The sequence below is a fragment of the Pelobates fuscus genome, chromosome 2 (assembly GCF_036172605.1).
Source record: "Pelobates fuscus isolate aPelFus1 chromosome 2, aPelFus1.pri, whole genome shotgun sequence".
In the NCBI taxonomy this organism is placed as follows: Eukaryota; Metazoa; Chordata; class Amphibia; order Anura; family Pelobatidae; genus Pelobates; species Pelobates fuscus.
In genome coordinates, this window is record NC_086318.1 from 221,501,053 (window position 1) to 221,514,687 (window position 13,635).

The 13,635-nt window shown below is 36.7% G+C and overlaps 1 protein-coding gene across 1 annotated transcript in view; it reads right to left on the minus strand.

Moving 5' to 3' along the window:
• Positions 1-2,299: 2,299 nt before the first annotated feature.
• Positions 2,300-13,635, minus strand: part of SCCPDH (saccharopine dehydrogenase (putative)) — a 40,500-nt gene continuing 29,164 nt past the window's right edge. Inside the window, exons 8-12 of the mRNA XM_063443200.1 lie at positions 11,319-11,438; positions 11,151-11,207; positions 8,739-8,850; positions 4,644-4,725; positions 2,300-2,597 (exon numbers count right to left, since the gene is read on the minus strand). Coding sequence (XP_063299270.1) covers positions 2,492-2,597; positions 4,644-4,725; positions 8,739-8,850; positions 11,151-11,207; positions 11,319-11,438 — 477 coding nt within the window. The 3' untranslated portion in view covers positions 2,300-2,491. The remainder of the gene's footprint in view (positions 2,598-4,643; positions 4,726-8,738; positions 8,851-11,150; positions 11,208-11,318; positions 11,439-13,635) is intronic.

Genomic DNA, 13,635 nt, shown 5'->3' on the forward strand with positions numbered 1-13,635 from the left:
GATAGAATATATCCCACAAACCGCACGGAGGGGAGATTGGGACAAGAAAATTGAGACAACGTGAATCATATTGGATTTACAAACTCAAAACCTTAGCTCCTGCAGGCCTAAATGAGGGCTTCTCCTTTTCAGCCTTTCTTTAAAAGTGCTTAATCTTTCTGCACTCTCATATTCAGGATGTTAATAAATTATAGGGACGTCCTCACTATTCCTATGATTTGAATACATTACACTGTAAATAAATACACTACTTTTTGCATTTATATTTATATGTACATATTTTCTTTGTTTTGTCATTCTCTTTCGCAAGTTTATACCTTTAAATTAGGTACCATGCGACTGACATGACACTATTTATAGTTCCAATTTATGGGCTGCATGATCTTGTATCCTTTAGATTAACTGTTACCATAAGTACACCTATTAATACTGATTACTATGTCCCCTAATGACACTGGGGCATTACACATTAATCATAGGTTTCTTTTTGCCATCACCATGGACAAAGTCCTTTTTTCGTTTCTGGGGGCGGATACTATTCTGCGACTGTGTGTGAACACGCCTCTCCGCCCACGTCAGTTACCGCTTATTATGACGCGGCTGACAAGGGGCGCGGCTAGAGACGCCCTACACACACACCCCCCACTCTTGGCATTACCTCCCGGTCCGCGTCATATGACGCGACCAGCGGGGAGGCGGAACCCAGTGAGTGACAGACGGACGTGAACGGCAACCCACGTGACCGCACACAGCCGGCAATAATTGTCATGATGTGTTAAGGTATTTAAACAGCTACAAGGACCACTACAAGTTCATTGATCCCGATGACGGCGTGCTGAAACGCCGAAACGCGCGTCGAACTAGCCTTTTATTTATTTTGCACTTTATTGGTAGCACTTATGAATTAATTTACATTTGATTTATTTAAGTTATTTAGACAGGCAGGGACTTGGACTTTAGTAGGCACTAGTGGATCATCCACTGTGCTGAGGTACTTAGGGACAGTTTACCCTCTACAGGGGCCTCTGTTTGGGCTTCATTAGGGTCTCTCTTTAGAGACTGCTTTTTTCTCAAGTCCTGCCCTATTAAGTTCTCTCAACTACTTTGAACCAATTACTGTGAGACTTTACATTTCTGGGGGGGATTACTTTCTACCTTTAAATTAGGACATTAATCAGCTTGCTTCATTTTTAGTGAGCAGCTGCTTTTGTATATATTCCCCTATGACTGGCCTATCACTACCTTCCTGTCTATTTTATTTACTTATGTTTTGCCTTAGGATTATTAAAAGGTAGGGACTCCCTTTACTAAATTACTCTCCACATGGGCTTCCTTTAGCCCTTTTTCTTTTTCTCTTACAAATATTTGAGGGTTATTCCCTATTCTGGGAGAGTAATCTTTAGGGCTTTTGGGACTTATTAATTGGCCACTTTTTCTGACCTCTGAATCAGAGCCATCACTATCTCAAAAGGGAACCATAATAAATGTAAGTTTGCAGCAGTATCTAGCTTAAAATCTTGTGCCATAAATTTAATTTGAGAGATTAGCGGAGGAGCTTCTCCAGCCTGCATCTTGTTTAGTCACTGGTCAAGCACCACACCCATTTTATTCTCTAACACTCTCCATTTAAAAGAAAATGAAATAGAAGCACCTAAAACTACCTCCGATTTTTTTTATTAATAATTAGAATTGGATACCCAATTATGGATTGCACGTAAGTTTAATAAAGATAACAAGTGGTTGAAACACTGCCAAGTCACTTGCAGTGACTATAATAAAGGAAAATTAAAAATTACCCAAAAGGCTGTGCTATATTATTTATACTTTGGGGAATCATATGTGCATTTATAGGACTCTGGGTAGGAGAGAACCTCAGGAAATAATGCCTAATCATGTCCAGTCACATTATCGCACCTCATAAATAGCGCTAACTTTTCAAGGAGAACCTTTAAAAGAGAAAAATGCTCCCTCATAGGTTGTTTTTTAAATTAATAAACCTATACGGCTATCCTTTATTAGTCTTATCGGAGTGTTCCTTCAGCCCAGTACAAGCCAGCCGCCCCCATCCTCAATGGAAGAAATAAAGGTTACTCAGCTTTTCCTGTCCACCATATGCACGTGATTGCGCCAATCAAATTGAGTAATTGGGGCAGGTTTATGTTGGAGAAAGACTTAAAATTATAAAATCTAGAACAATTTGAACATGGAGACAAATACAACAGACCATCAAGTAGTCAAATCACTTAAATAGCAATTAAGTTGTAGTGAATTCCCTTCACTACAAGAGTAAACAACAATATTATGGTTAAATAAGAGTAAACAAGCACTTTATTCTGCAGTTAGAACATAATATTTTATTAATGCAGTTATTTAGTCTATTTGTACTTAAAAAATTAACAATTGACTTTAAAGATCTCTTCCGTGAGCCATTAGTCCCCCATTCCTTGAAGCTAGCTATGAGTATCCATGCAGCGCATCAGCTTCACAGCATTCAGGCATCCAAAGTGCTGATTACTTTAAAGTGCAGGCCAGCTTTGTCAAGGCGTTCAATGAGCTTGGTCTTCGAGAATGCTGCTCCTGGTGTGAATACACCCCCCCTGCAAAAACAGAGCAGAATAAAATAACAAATACATATATATGTATACAAAAAATAATTAGGATATCAGGAATATAAACAATACATAATGGTGAAGTGTGTATTATGAGATACCGGAGGGGTTCTGGAGACAAACATTAAGACCAAAGGTTGAGTGGTTCGTGGATGCCTCTAGAACCCAGAGATATATATTTTTTTCTCCATAGTACATGCTTCAGCTTTATTTTTCTATTATATGGGGAGGGGGGGGGGACAAAGTGCAGGAATAATGGAAAACAGACTCCAGGATAGCAAATTCCATTAAAAGAACACAGTTTTTCAATTCGATTTCTTGAGGGAATGACCAATCAGGTGCTTTTCATTGAGGCAAGGGAGGGATATGAAAGTAATGCCAGGCTCAGATGTACTGTGAGCCATGAGGACGCGCACATGTGTTCACAGACTTACTTCTGTTAGCTCCCTCTTCTGAAACTCAAAGGACAGGACAGGGAATGTGGTTATTGAGACACACCGTCATCACCTATAGCTCCTCACCTGGTTAAAGACACTATAGTCACCTGAACAACTACAGCTTAATGTAGTTGTTCAGGTGAGATCTATAGCTCCCTGCAGGCAATCTAATGTAAACACTGTATTTTCAGAGAAAATACAGTGTTTACATTGATTAATAGGAATACTTCCAGTGGCCGTCAGTCAGACGGTCACCAGAGGGTCTTCCTATCATGTATGGCCCTAAAAAGGCCATGTACACGTCAGACGTATTAAAATACGTCTGACGTGTGCAGGAGAGAGAAGGCACTGTGTGCGCGCCTTCTCTCTCCTGCCTGTCAGCAGAGGAGAGGGGGCGGGCAAAGACAGCGAGCTGAGCTGTCAGTCAGCTCAGCTCGCGGCCGCACACACCGCGCGCATGCGCGGTAGTGCGCTCGAGACTTCACAGGGCGGCATGAATGTCGCCCTATGAAGTATGTGTGGCAAAGCCGCGTATACGCACAAGGGAGCAATGACGCTTCCTGTTCGCACCCGCCTATTTCGTCATTTTGACTAAATAGGGGGCGCGGCTTCACGAGGCTCCCGGCACTGGAACAAGGTGAGTAAAAAGGGATGCCTGGAGTGTCCCATTAAGTTAGCAGAAGAAGAGGAAATTGACGATTTTGGTATTTTATGGAGAGCACATAATACCCTCATTGCTTTTTACGCTCTATCAATGACAATTATGATACTGTGACTTAATATGGGAAAAGCAAAGAAAAAGAATTGAGTCTGCACTAGCGTACATCAATGTATTCTCATAATGTGCTATGCATTTTAAATGTACGGCGCACTATTTTTCACGCCAGGTGGGCAAATTTAGGCTTGTTATGTAGCAGGGAAGGAGAATTTGTGTTTTCCATGCAGATTTTATTAATACAACCATCATCTCTGTCTGGAGTCAAATAAAGTAGCAAAACATATAATGCACTTATTCATCTTGGAATGCACTTAACCACAAATTTACAGGGGGGGGGGGGTCACTTAGAAGGACAATATATAGAAACACCCCTTGATGGTGGTACATAATAAAATCAGAAAGGATATTCACACATGATACAATTAGAACACAAACAAAACACTGAAAAAGCTGAAGTAAAACTATATTTGTATTTATAATTAAATAACATGGAATTGTAAGTGGGGAATAGTCAAGCAAACATATTTAACTTATAAATGCTCTAAAAAAATGATGCTTATGAAAAAAAAAATTATAAAAAAAAAACCAAAAAAAAAAAACCCACAATGTAACCATTTAGTGGCACATTGTAAGTCAAAGAGGGCTGACTAGTATATGGTGGAAATACGTAAAAATGTTCAAATAAAATTCAAGTCAGGAACTCATTACCACAATCTGAAAACATATAGAACAACATAACCTACATCCAATTGCATATTTCATTTTTTTTCTTCCCTTCATAGGGTAGTCCGATATATCCAGTATATCTTTATTTCCCCCATGTGAAATATATGCAATGGTGTCACACAGAATGAAGAATGTCCATGATGCTATACCTACCCTTTTGGGAGGGAACCTGGTTCCTTTAAAATGGTCACTGCAGCCTGCACCATTGCAATGGGAGTACTCACATAGCCAGCCTCTGCAATTACAATGTAAATTAATACATTCATAAAAATAATATACAACAGTGTTTTGCTCTTTTACTTCAGTAAAAACATTGCATGCCAGAGAAGGGTATCCAACAACCAAAGTGACATGATGACTCAAAGCATCATTAGCTTAACTTTAATATCGGAGCTAGTGGGGCTTACTCAGGCCGGAGCCACAAGTGGCATCCTGAAATGGCACGGATTTAATTTTAGTACCCTTTCATCCTTCCTCGAAGGTCCCTGTAATTCTGAGAATTAAATGGCACATTCCAATTTTTAATTTGTGACACTGTCATTTTTCTATACTAAATTTGGATTTAATTACACAGCACAGTATGAGGGTATTGCTGTGGGAGCAGGGTTAAAACTGCGTGTTTGGGGTTAGTGCTGCAGGGTTAAAACAGCAAGTAGAGAAGTATATATATATATATATATATATATATATATATATATATATATATATATATAAAAATAAAACGCTCTAAATTAATACTAAGCTTTGTAATTTGATTCATAAGATGTATTCGGGTTTAGGGTTAGACAAGGTTGTAGTTGTCGTGTAACCGCAGGTGGTTCCCTTATTTACCACTATAATGTCTTAAAGCATAGAACTTAGTAGGGCTAACCATACAGATATCTTAGCCATAATTTTATATGGTTAGTAAGAAATCCTCTATTTAACATATATAAATAATTGAGAATACAATATAAAATAAGGATGGTCTTGGAAGCAATAGATTTTGTCTTTTAGATATTTATTATATAAAAATATAAATATAGACATATAAAATCCATTATAGCAGAGTTTATAAGATTAAATTAAATGCTTGCGAATATCATTAATAGGTTAATATACCCTTCTGAACATGTCATCATGTCAGCCTCTCTGTCATTTTAAGATGGAGCAGCGTCTGTCTCCAAGTCTCTCCTCTGTGTCTTAACATTTAAAAAGTACACCTATTTATACCTTAGGTTTCTCCATTTTAGGGTTACCGTAGTTCATATTTGAAAAAGTAACTTTTTAACTTTTTTCATTTTAGGACCTACCTTACCTTGGCAAAAATACAAGGCCATAACTAAAGGGTTTATACGTCATGGAAATGTTCCTGACTTAGTTCAAGATGGCATCTTAAAGTCTGGACATCCTTATCTACTTAAGGTTACCACAGTATATTGTGTACTGTCAGGGTATTTATATCGGCAGACATTTTGTGCTATGATAGAAATTAAAAGTGTATACTGCCTGAGTCACTCTGAACAGACCAGACTCCATTTTGTTATTTTCAAGCTAACAAAAGACACAATATTTCTATCCTTTTTGTAAAACTAACCACTTTGCCAGAGCTAAAGGAATGCTTAGTATATAACAAACCTGTTGATAAGAGATGAGAACGGGGGATGGACAGACTGTTGGCTAAATGCTAATGGAATATAATTAATTCTAAAACCCAGACATTTGTGACAGAGAAGATTAAATAATTTAATTCTTAAATAATTTAATAAGAGTTAACTCTTTCCTGGATAGGTATGTTTAGTGGGACGAGACTGCCCTCTATAGACCAAATACTAAAATTGCTATCTGGAAGGTAACCACACCCCCAGTGTTTCTATTGGTCTATCACCTAGTGAATTTTTCCTTTAAAAGTCAAGACAGCTGAGGAAGCAGAGAAAGCAAGAGAGTGAATAGTCGGAAGCAGGCTAAGAAAGAAGCAGGGTCAGAGCGAGAAATCCAAACAAGTTCCTGAGACTACCTACTCATCAAATGAGAATGTCTACTCAACTGGTAATTATACTGGTTTCATTTAATGAATCTAAATTAATTAAAATTTTCTAATAGCATGATATATGACTGGATAAAGCACAATCCGATTTCGATATTTAGAAATCTTAGTTAACTAAGAAGTATGTGATTAAACATTCTATTCTGCAGATAGAAAAGATTAATTATGTATTTAATGTGACATATCACATGTTAGCATATCGTGATATTTATCCAGGTGTATTGATTTGCTCTAAAATAAGATAAAATATCTGTTTAGGCAAGTTAAAATTCTGCTTATAGAACATGGTAGATTACTCTTATTGGATGGTTCCAGGAAATGACTAATGAGCTGGTTTAAATGTTATTTTATTTAAAATTACATGAGAATAGGTCTTAATTACTTAGGAGGTCTAGCCAGCATTGAAAGGGTTATTCTAACTGTCAGCTAAAGTTTTTATGGCTATTCGCTGGAAGCTTTCTCTGTGTGAAACTTTCACTTTCTTTCTGTGAACTACCGTCATAAATCTTCTTGACAATTGCTGTGTTAAGCTATCGGATTGTGTATTGGCATTAATTACATACTAATGTTATACTGAATATTCATTGATTATTGTCACGCATGTTACTTATTATTATTTAAATTGTCACAATAAATTGCATCTATTTTTATAACAAATTGTGATTTTATTTATATGGAATACATTTCACTTACACGATAACGATCTTTGGGATCTGAGAATTGAAATAGTGGGCAATTCTCAACTGTTTACTATTATTATCCCATAAATATCCCCACAGTACTGAAAGAGTCATAGCATAGCCTTGAAGCTTGTTTATGCATTATTGTTATTGTAATTCATCTGGGACAAAATGGCGTAAACATAATATGCACTCAGGTTATTGATTAAAGAAACCTCTATGTCCACATCTGGTGGTCTTGCCCAAACCTAAGTCAACTATGGAATAAAGTAGCAAAATTTTGTCAAGAGGTGATAAAAGTAGATCTTGACTTTACCTGTAGGTCCTTTGTACTACATCTAGGTTGGCCTAGATTTTCAAGAAGCAAAATAGATATAGTGATTCACATCTTAACGGAGACTAAAGCAACATCAGCGAGATACTGGAAATTATCTGATTCCCCCTCTTGGGATATGATAAAATATCAGGTCCTGAACCATTGCAAAATGGAGATTGGAATCCTGAGACAAGATAACTAAACTAATTCTAGAATAGAACAATGGGAGGAATGGGTAAAAAAAATTAAGCCCTACATAAGGAAAATAGTAACAGCTATTATTCGATTTTAGCACAGTATGTATATTGGACTTAACTGTTAAAAACAATGTAGTGAATAATAATAAAACATTTTTTTGAGAAGAATCAAAGATGATAAACTTAGTATGACAAATAACCTATAAATATAGGGACAGATTAGAAAAATGTCTTAATAATTTTTACATCTTAGAGGGCTAACACTGTTGATATGTTCATAAGGTTGTAATGTTTCTATATTTTGCATCTCTATATAAAGCCGTCTTTTGGCTATTTATAGCGTAAATTCTCTTTAAAAAAAAAAGGGAGAAGAAAAAAGAGAAAGTAGCAGAAAAGGGAAAAGTAAAGGGTAAATATCAAGCCCTATAGTAAGGCACTATCAGGATTTATAGATCTCGGCACAGTATGACTTTATGTTTGTTTGTTTTTATGTTTACATGGTTTGTCATAGACAGTGAATAGCTATTTAAGGTTCAAGTCGAAGTGAAGACACTAAATTTGTTTTGTCGTCTAATTTATAATTAAGGTGATAAGTAATAAATTCAAAATTTGGTATCTTAGAGTGCTAGAACTGTCAGAATGTATTTATTGTTCTATTGTATTTTGTTTATATTTTTAAATGTAAGTCTTTTATTGTCTAGTGTGATAAATTTTTGAAAAATAATAAATAATGAAATAAAAAAAGAAATTATTAAATGTAAAACTGAGAAAAAAAAAAAAGAAACATCTATGAAAAACAATATGTTCCATTTCTAACACCTTGTCAGTTTGCAATATCTCTTAAGACAAAGTACACAGTTAAAGAAATACAACATTTCATTCTAAAACTTTTAATATTTGCATTTGCCCATAACAGTAGGAGGAGCGAATATATGTAAAATATGCCATACAATTTGTCCTTTGGCTAAAGCCTAGGTCTTTAAATATATATGTATAAATTAAGGGTTTCCAGTAGAAAGCTCAGCTTACCTGGTCCTGAAACCTGAGTGCAGATTTTCAAATCTGGCTTCCCTTGCTGTGGATCTTTACCCTTACTATATCCCTCACCAAAGAATGTCATGTCAAAAGAAGATTCATCCATCTGTCAAATGAAGCAAAGTAATTTGGTCAATGAATATATAATGCTTATAAATTGCCATGTTAAGAAATATGCACACTTTATTTATATACAGGCAAATGATAGAATGAGTGCAACTGAAGCTTGTTTTATTATTTATCTTAAAGGGACACTATAGTCATCAAATCAACTTTCACTTAATGAAGCAGCTTGTATTTAAACATTAGATAACTCTTTACAGAAAGCATTTAAGAAGCCTGTGTAGGTCACAAGCAGGGAGTGTTGTGCTTAGGGCTGCACAAACTAAGTTGTTTAACTCCTAAATGGCAGAGAAGTGAACAGTTAGACTGCAGGGGCATGATCTATACACCAAAACTGCTTCATCAAGCCAACGTTTTGGTGACAACAGTGTACCTTTAAATTTTCCATAAAATGTAAAGTAGAACATACATTATGCAACACAAATGTGTTCTAAAAGAAAATACATAATGTACACAATACAGTAGTATCAAAGCATGATTGTAGTGTCATATGAATATCGTAACTAAACTAAACTAAAACACTGGGGAGAGAAACAGACAAGGGAGTATTCTCTCCAGAGGAAGAGAGCATATACTAAGCAGATAAAGGAATACTAAGCAGCAAAACCACAATATTTTAAAGTGGTTTTGGTTAACAGACCCCGTCAATTTTTTCCGACAATGTCCTAGCAGAGACTGATTAAAAATGCCTAAATCCCTTGCATCAGAATTACAGATTATGGCCCTCTCCTAGAGCCCTGGACACTCATGCAGACATTGCACTGACACATAGACAAACATTCACAGATACACTTACCTTCAAACATCTCAGACATACACTGCCACACATATATACACACTGCAATACATATGCACAGCACATACAAACAGACAGATATACACAGATACATACAGCCACACACACGGTCATGCATATAGAAGGAAAGTCGCTCACTCATTGAGCTCTGTTTTAGCTCCCCTCCTCTTTGCCAATTCTTTGTGCTGGAGGAGGTGACTTCTCTGTGGTCAAGTGGGGCAGACAGTGAGAGGCTGTGTACCAGGGCTGACATTTGCACATGGTTGCTTAGTCTCTTGTCTTTAATTATTCCCAAGCCATTTTTATGTATCCCCAGCTCAAGAACGTTTTTTACATAAGTTGTGTGTTCACAAAATGCATAACTTGCAGTTATGTACCTTGAATCTCATTTGCTACTTGTCTAACCAGCCTCCTACTTTATCCATATCCTTCTGAAGATAAGTTATATCCTGCTCGGGGTGAATAACTTTACCTACTTTTGGATCATCCACAAACATTGACATATGATTTACAATGCCCACTTCTGTATCATTATTAAAAAAAAAAAAAAAAAAAAAGATAAAAAGAGACGTACATCCATTTTCGGCTAATGTCCAACTTGAATATTTTCCATTAACAACTAAAACTTCTTCAATATCATCAATCACATCAGAAACATGGTGCCTGGGAATGGGTGCCAAGAGAACCCTGATCTTTGTCAAACCACTCCATAACGGTTTCACAAAATAGCGTAGAGTTATAGCATCCAAAAACTGCATTAAGCTAGAGTTTTTATGGTGCCTAGTGTGTTTCTTTAGAAGGCGCTTTACTAACTGTTCTAACCCTGTGTAGCAATCATGGAGTCATAATTACACAAAATACACATTTTATTTTAGAGCAAACAAGGTCAGGACACCCCTGAATAATCATCATATCAAATTTATCAATTATAAAAGCAGTATTTGAACTAATTATACTAATCTAACTAATTATACTTACCAAGCACAAATTGTTCATAGGTTTTGTACTCCATGTGCATTACACCCTGTTGCCCCCCTCCCATGCAACTCCCATCCAGCTATGGGATTGGAGTCAGCATGGTCTAGATAATATGGACACATTGGGAAGGTGGCTCTCTAGGCTACCAGCAATGAAATAGCTTCAAAACTACAGTAGAAACAAACTGAGTTGAGTACCAAACATAACATAAATAAAGCATTACCAAATAGTTTGAGAAAGTTTTTTTATTTTACTCACTTACGATGTTTCCTAAAAGTACCCTGGGATTATGTCTATTTACCGTAATTAAATTAGCATATGAACCAGTAACATCAGTACATCTTATCTCTACCAAAATATAGCACACGTCATCACAAAACTTTGAGGTTGCAACGTGCTGCTTGTTCACTTTTGGATCTTTGTGTCATACATGTATTTACTATTCGTTTGGTGCATTAAACTTTCTGCCAAGAGCACAGATTGAATCCTTCAATATTTCCAAAAATTACCTGCTGCTGTGTTGGTCCCTCTGATGAGAAATAGCCAAATGAAAAGAATTTGGGGTACTGTAGAAAGAGAAAAAAAATAGATATGAAACTTTACACAAAGTTTAAGGGTTTGTTTTGTTAAAATTGCTTTGCTACTGTGATTGAACAGCAAACTATACAAACACTTACTTTTATCATAAGCTTTCTTCCACAGCTAAATTTTGTGAGAAGTACAAAGAGTAATCCAGCAAAAATCAGTTTGATTGCTGATCCAACACCACCCACTGCAGTATAGGCAGAGTACTGCACCTAATGGAAACAAATCATATAATTGAGCGACAAATTAGAAAAATATATAAACACACACACACACACCTATAGCAAAAATGAATACGACTAATAAGCATTTCATCACAGAACACTGAAAGACCTGTCTGAAATAAACACTTTGGATTGGCTGTTGATAAATTAAAGCACTGAAGATTCATTGAATGGGGTGAGAATCCAATCTAGACACCAGTTTCTTGTCTGTCATGGATAGATGTCTAAGGAGCTCCATTCATGGATACAGAAGACCCCTTGAAGAACAGCCTCTGCCACCTCTCCTTCCTTGTCTCAGGATAGGCAGTTCCATCTATCTGTGCAATTAAATAGCTTATAATGTGGAACAAAGGTGCTTCTTTCCAGACTATAGCCAATATGAGACAAGAGGATATTCTCAGCCCTTGAAGACATATTAGCTTCAATTCTATTTGATATTTTCATCCAGTGATCTCCAACAGTCATTCCACATTAACTATTTCAAATTTTTTCCTCTCTCAATTCATGGAGATTGGCATTCTATTGTGTATCACTCACAAGTTAAAAATTAGGATCAAGATAGCATCACTAATATTTTTGGAAATTCGGTTTCCCTAGAACATTTCTGGGGTGACATCTTAAAGTTTCCGATACTTCGCCTTTGGGCTAAACATCAACCCCATTACTTTTTCCAAGATTCTGTGTCGCTAAAATTAGATTATTTGGAAATTAATCTTTCACTAAACTGGATATATCCACCAATTTGGCAGTCCTGCGCAGAGGATATGAAGAGAAGCCTATCATGACTTTAACCCCTTAAGGACACATGACATGATTCCCTTTTATTCCAGAAGTTTGGTCCTTAAGGGGTTAAAGGGATACTGTAGTGCCAGGAATACAAAACTGTATTTCTGGCACTATTGTTTCCATCTCCCTGGTAAATAAAGGGTTAAAGGAACACTATAAGGTCAGGACACAAACATGTATTTCGGACCCTAAAGTGTTAAACCCACCATTTAGGTGGCTTGCCATCCCTCAGCCCAGCGCAGCACGGGTCTATGCAGCTGCCTGCAGGGGGACTGCCTGAGCTTTCAGGCAGTCTCCCGGACTACTATAATGTAAAAAAATAAAAATAAATCAAACATGTTAAGTAAATAGATTATACATAGATTATATATGTATAATATATTATAAAATAATTAAAGCATTTTACAATATATTATACATATATCATTTCATTAGAAGTGTACTTTGTGATATATATATCACAAAGTATACTTATAATGCTATTGTAACGAACCGTTTCACTTACAAGAGGATAAAACCCAGTTTAGGCGATATCCCCCTTTCCAGATGCACAGGCAGCTACTGCAAGCACCAATCTCCCGACTGGAAACACACGAACACTGGAATCAGCCGAACAGGAAAAGCATACAATCCGCTTACACTCCTGGCAGTCAGCATACAATCCAATTCCCCCAAAAACGAGACGACACATGGGTTTGAGGGTCAAGCAGAATCTCTGGTCTGGCACACCCAGCCTAGTTTTTATTACAAGTGTACACATACAGGCCACACCCAGGGGGAGGCATAAAATAACCAATAGTATCATAGGTGCAACCCACACATCCCCCTCCCCTTAGTGATGTAGAATTATTAAAAACCTGTATTAAACCTGTGTTGAATTTTTGCACTAACTCCATTTTAACCCCATTACCTGACAGATCCTCCATTTTAACTACATTACATGACAGAATTTCCTAACAGCATTTAGTATAATGAATAGAGACTGTATTTTCTAGAAAGACATGACTAACACCGGAATTATTGAGCTCCTGTAACATGCAACAAAGTATAACCAAGGCCATGAGAAAGCTGCACTAATGAAATGTTCTATTCATAAAAAGGACCCTGAATCTGACCACGAGTCTGACATCACTAACTACCCAAAATGACACCCAAGCCCCCCCTTCCCACCGAGTAAGCCTCGTGCTGGGTAAGATGGCACATGAGCCATCTGTCCACACCCGTGTCCAGAATAACGCCACCTCCCGGTGGGAGGGCACCTAGCTAACCACTTAGTTCTTGAGCCAATTAATAATATTGATGGGTGGACATTGACATAACCACTTAACACTTAATCCAATTAATGATGTTTATTTACTGCTATCTTGATATGCAATGATGATGTAATTTTGCTCTTATA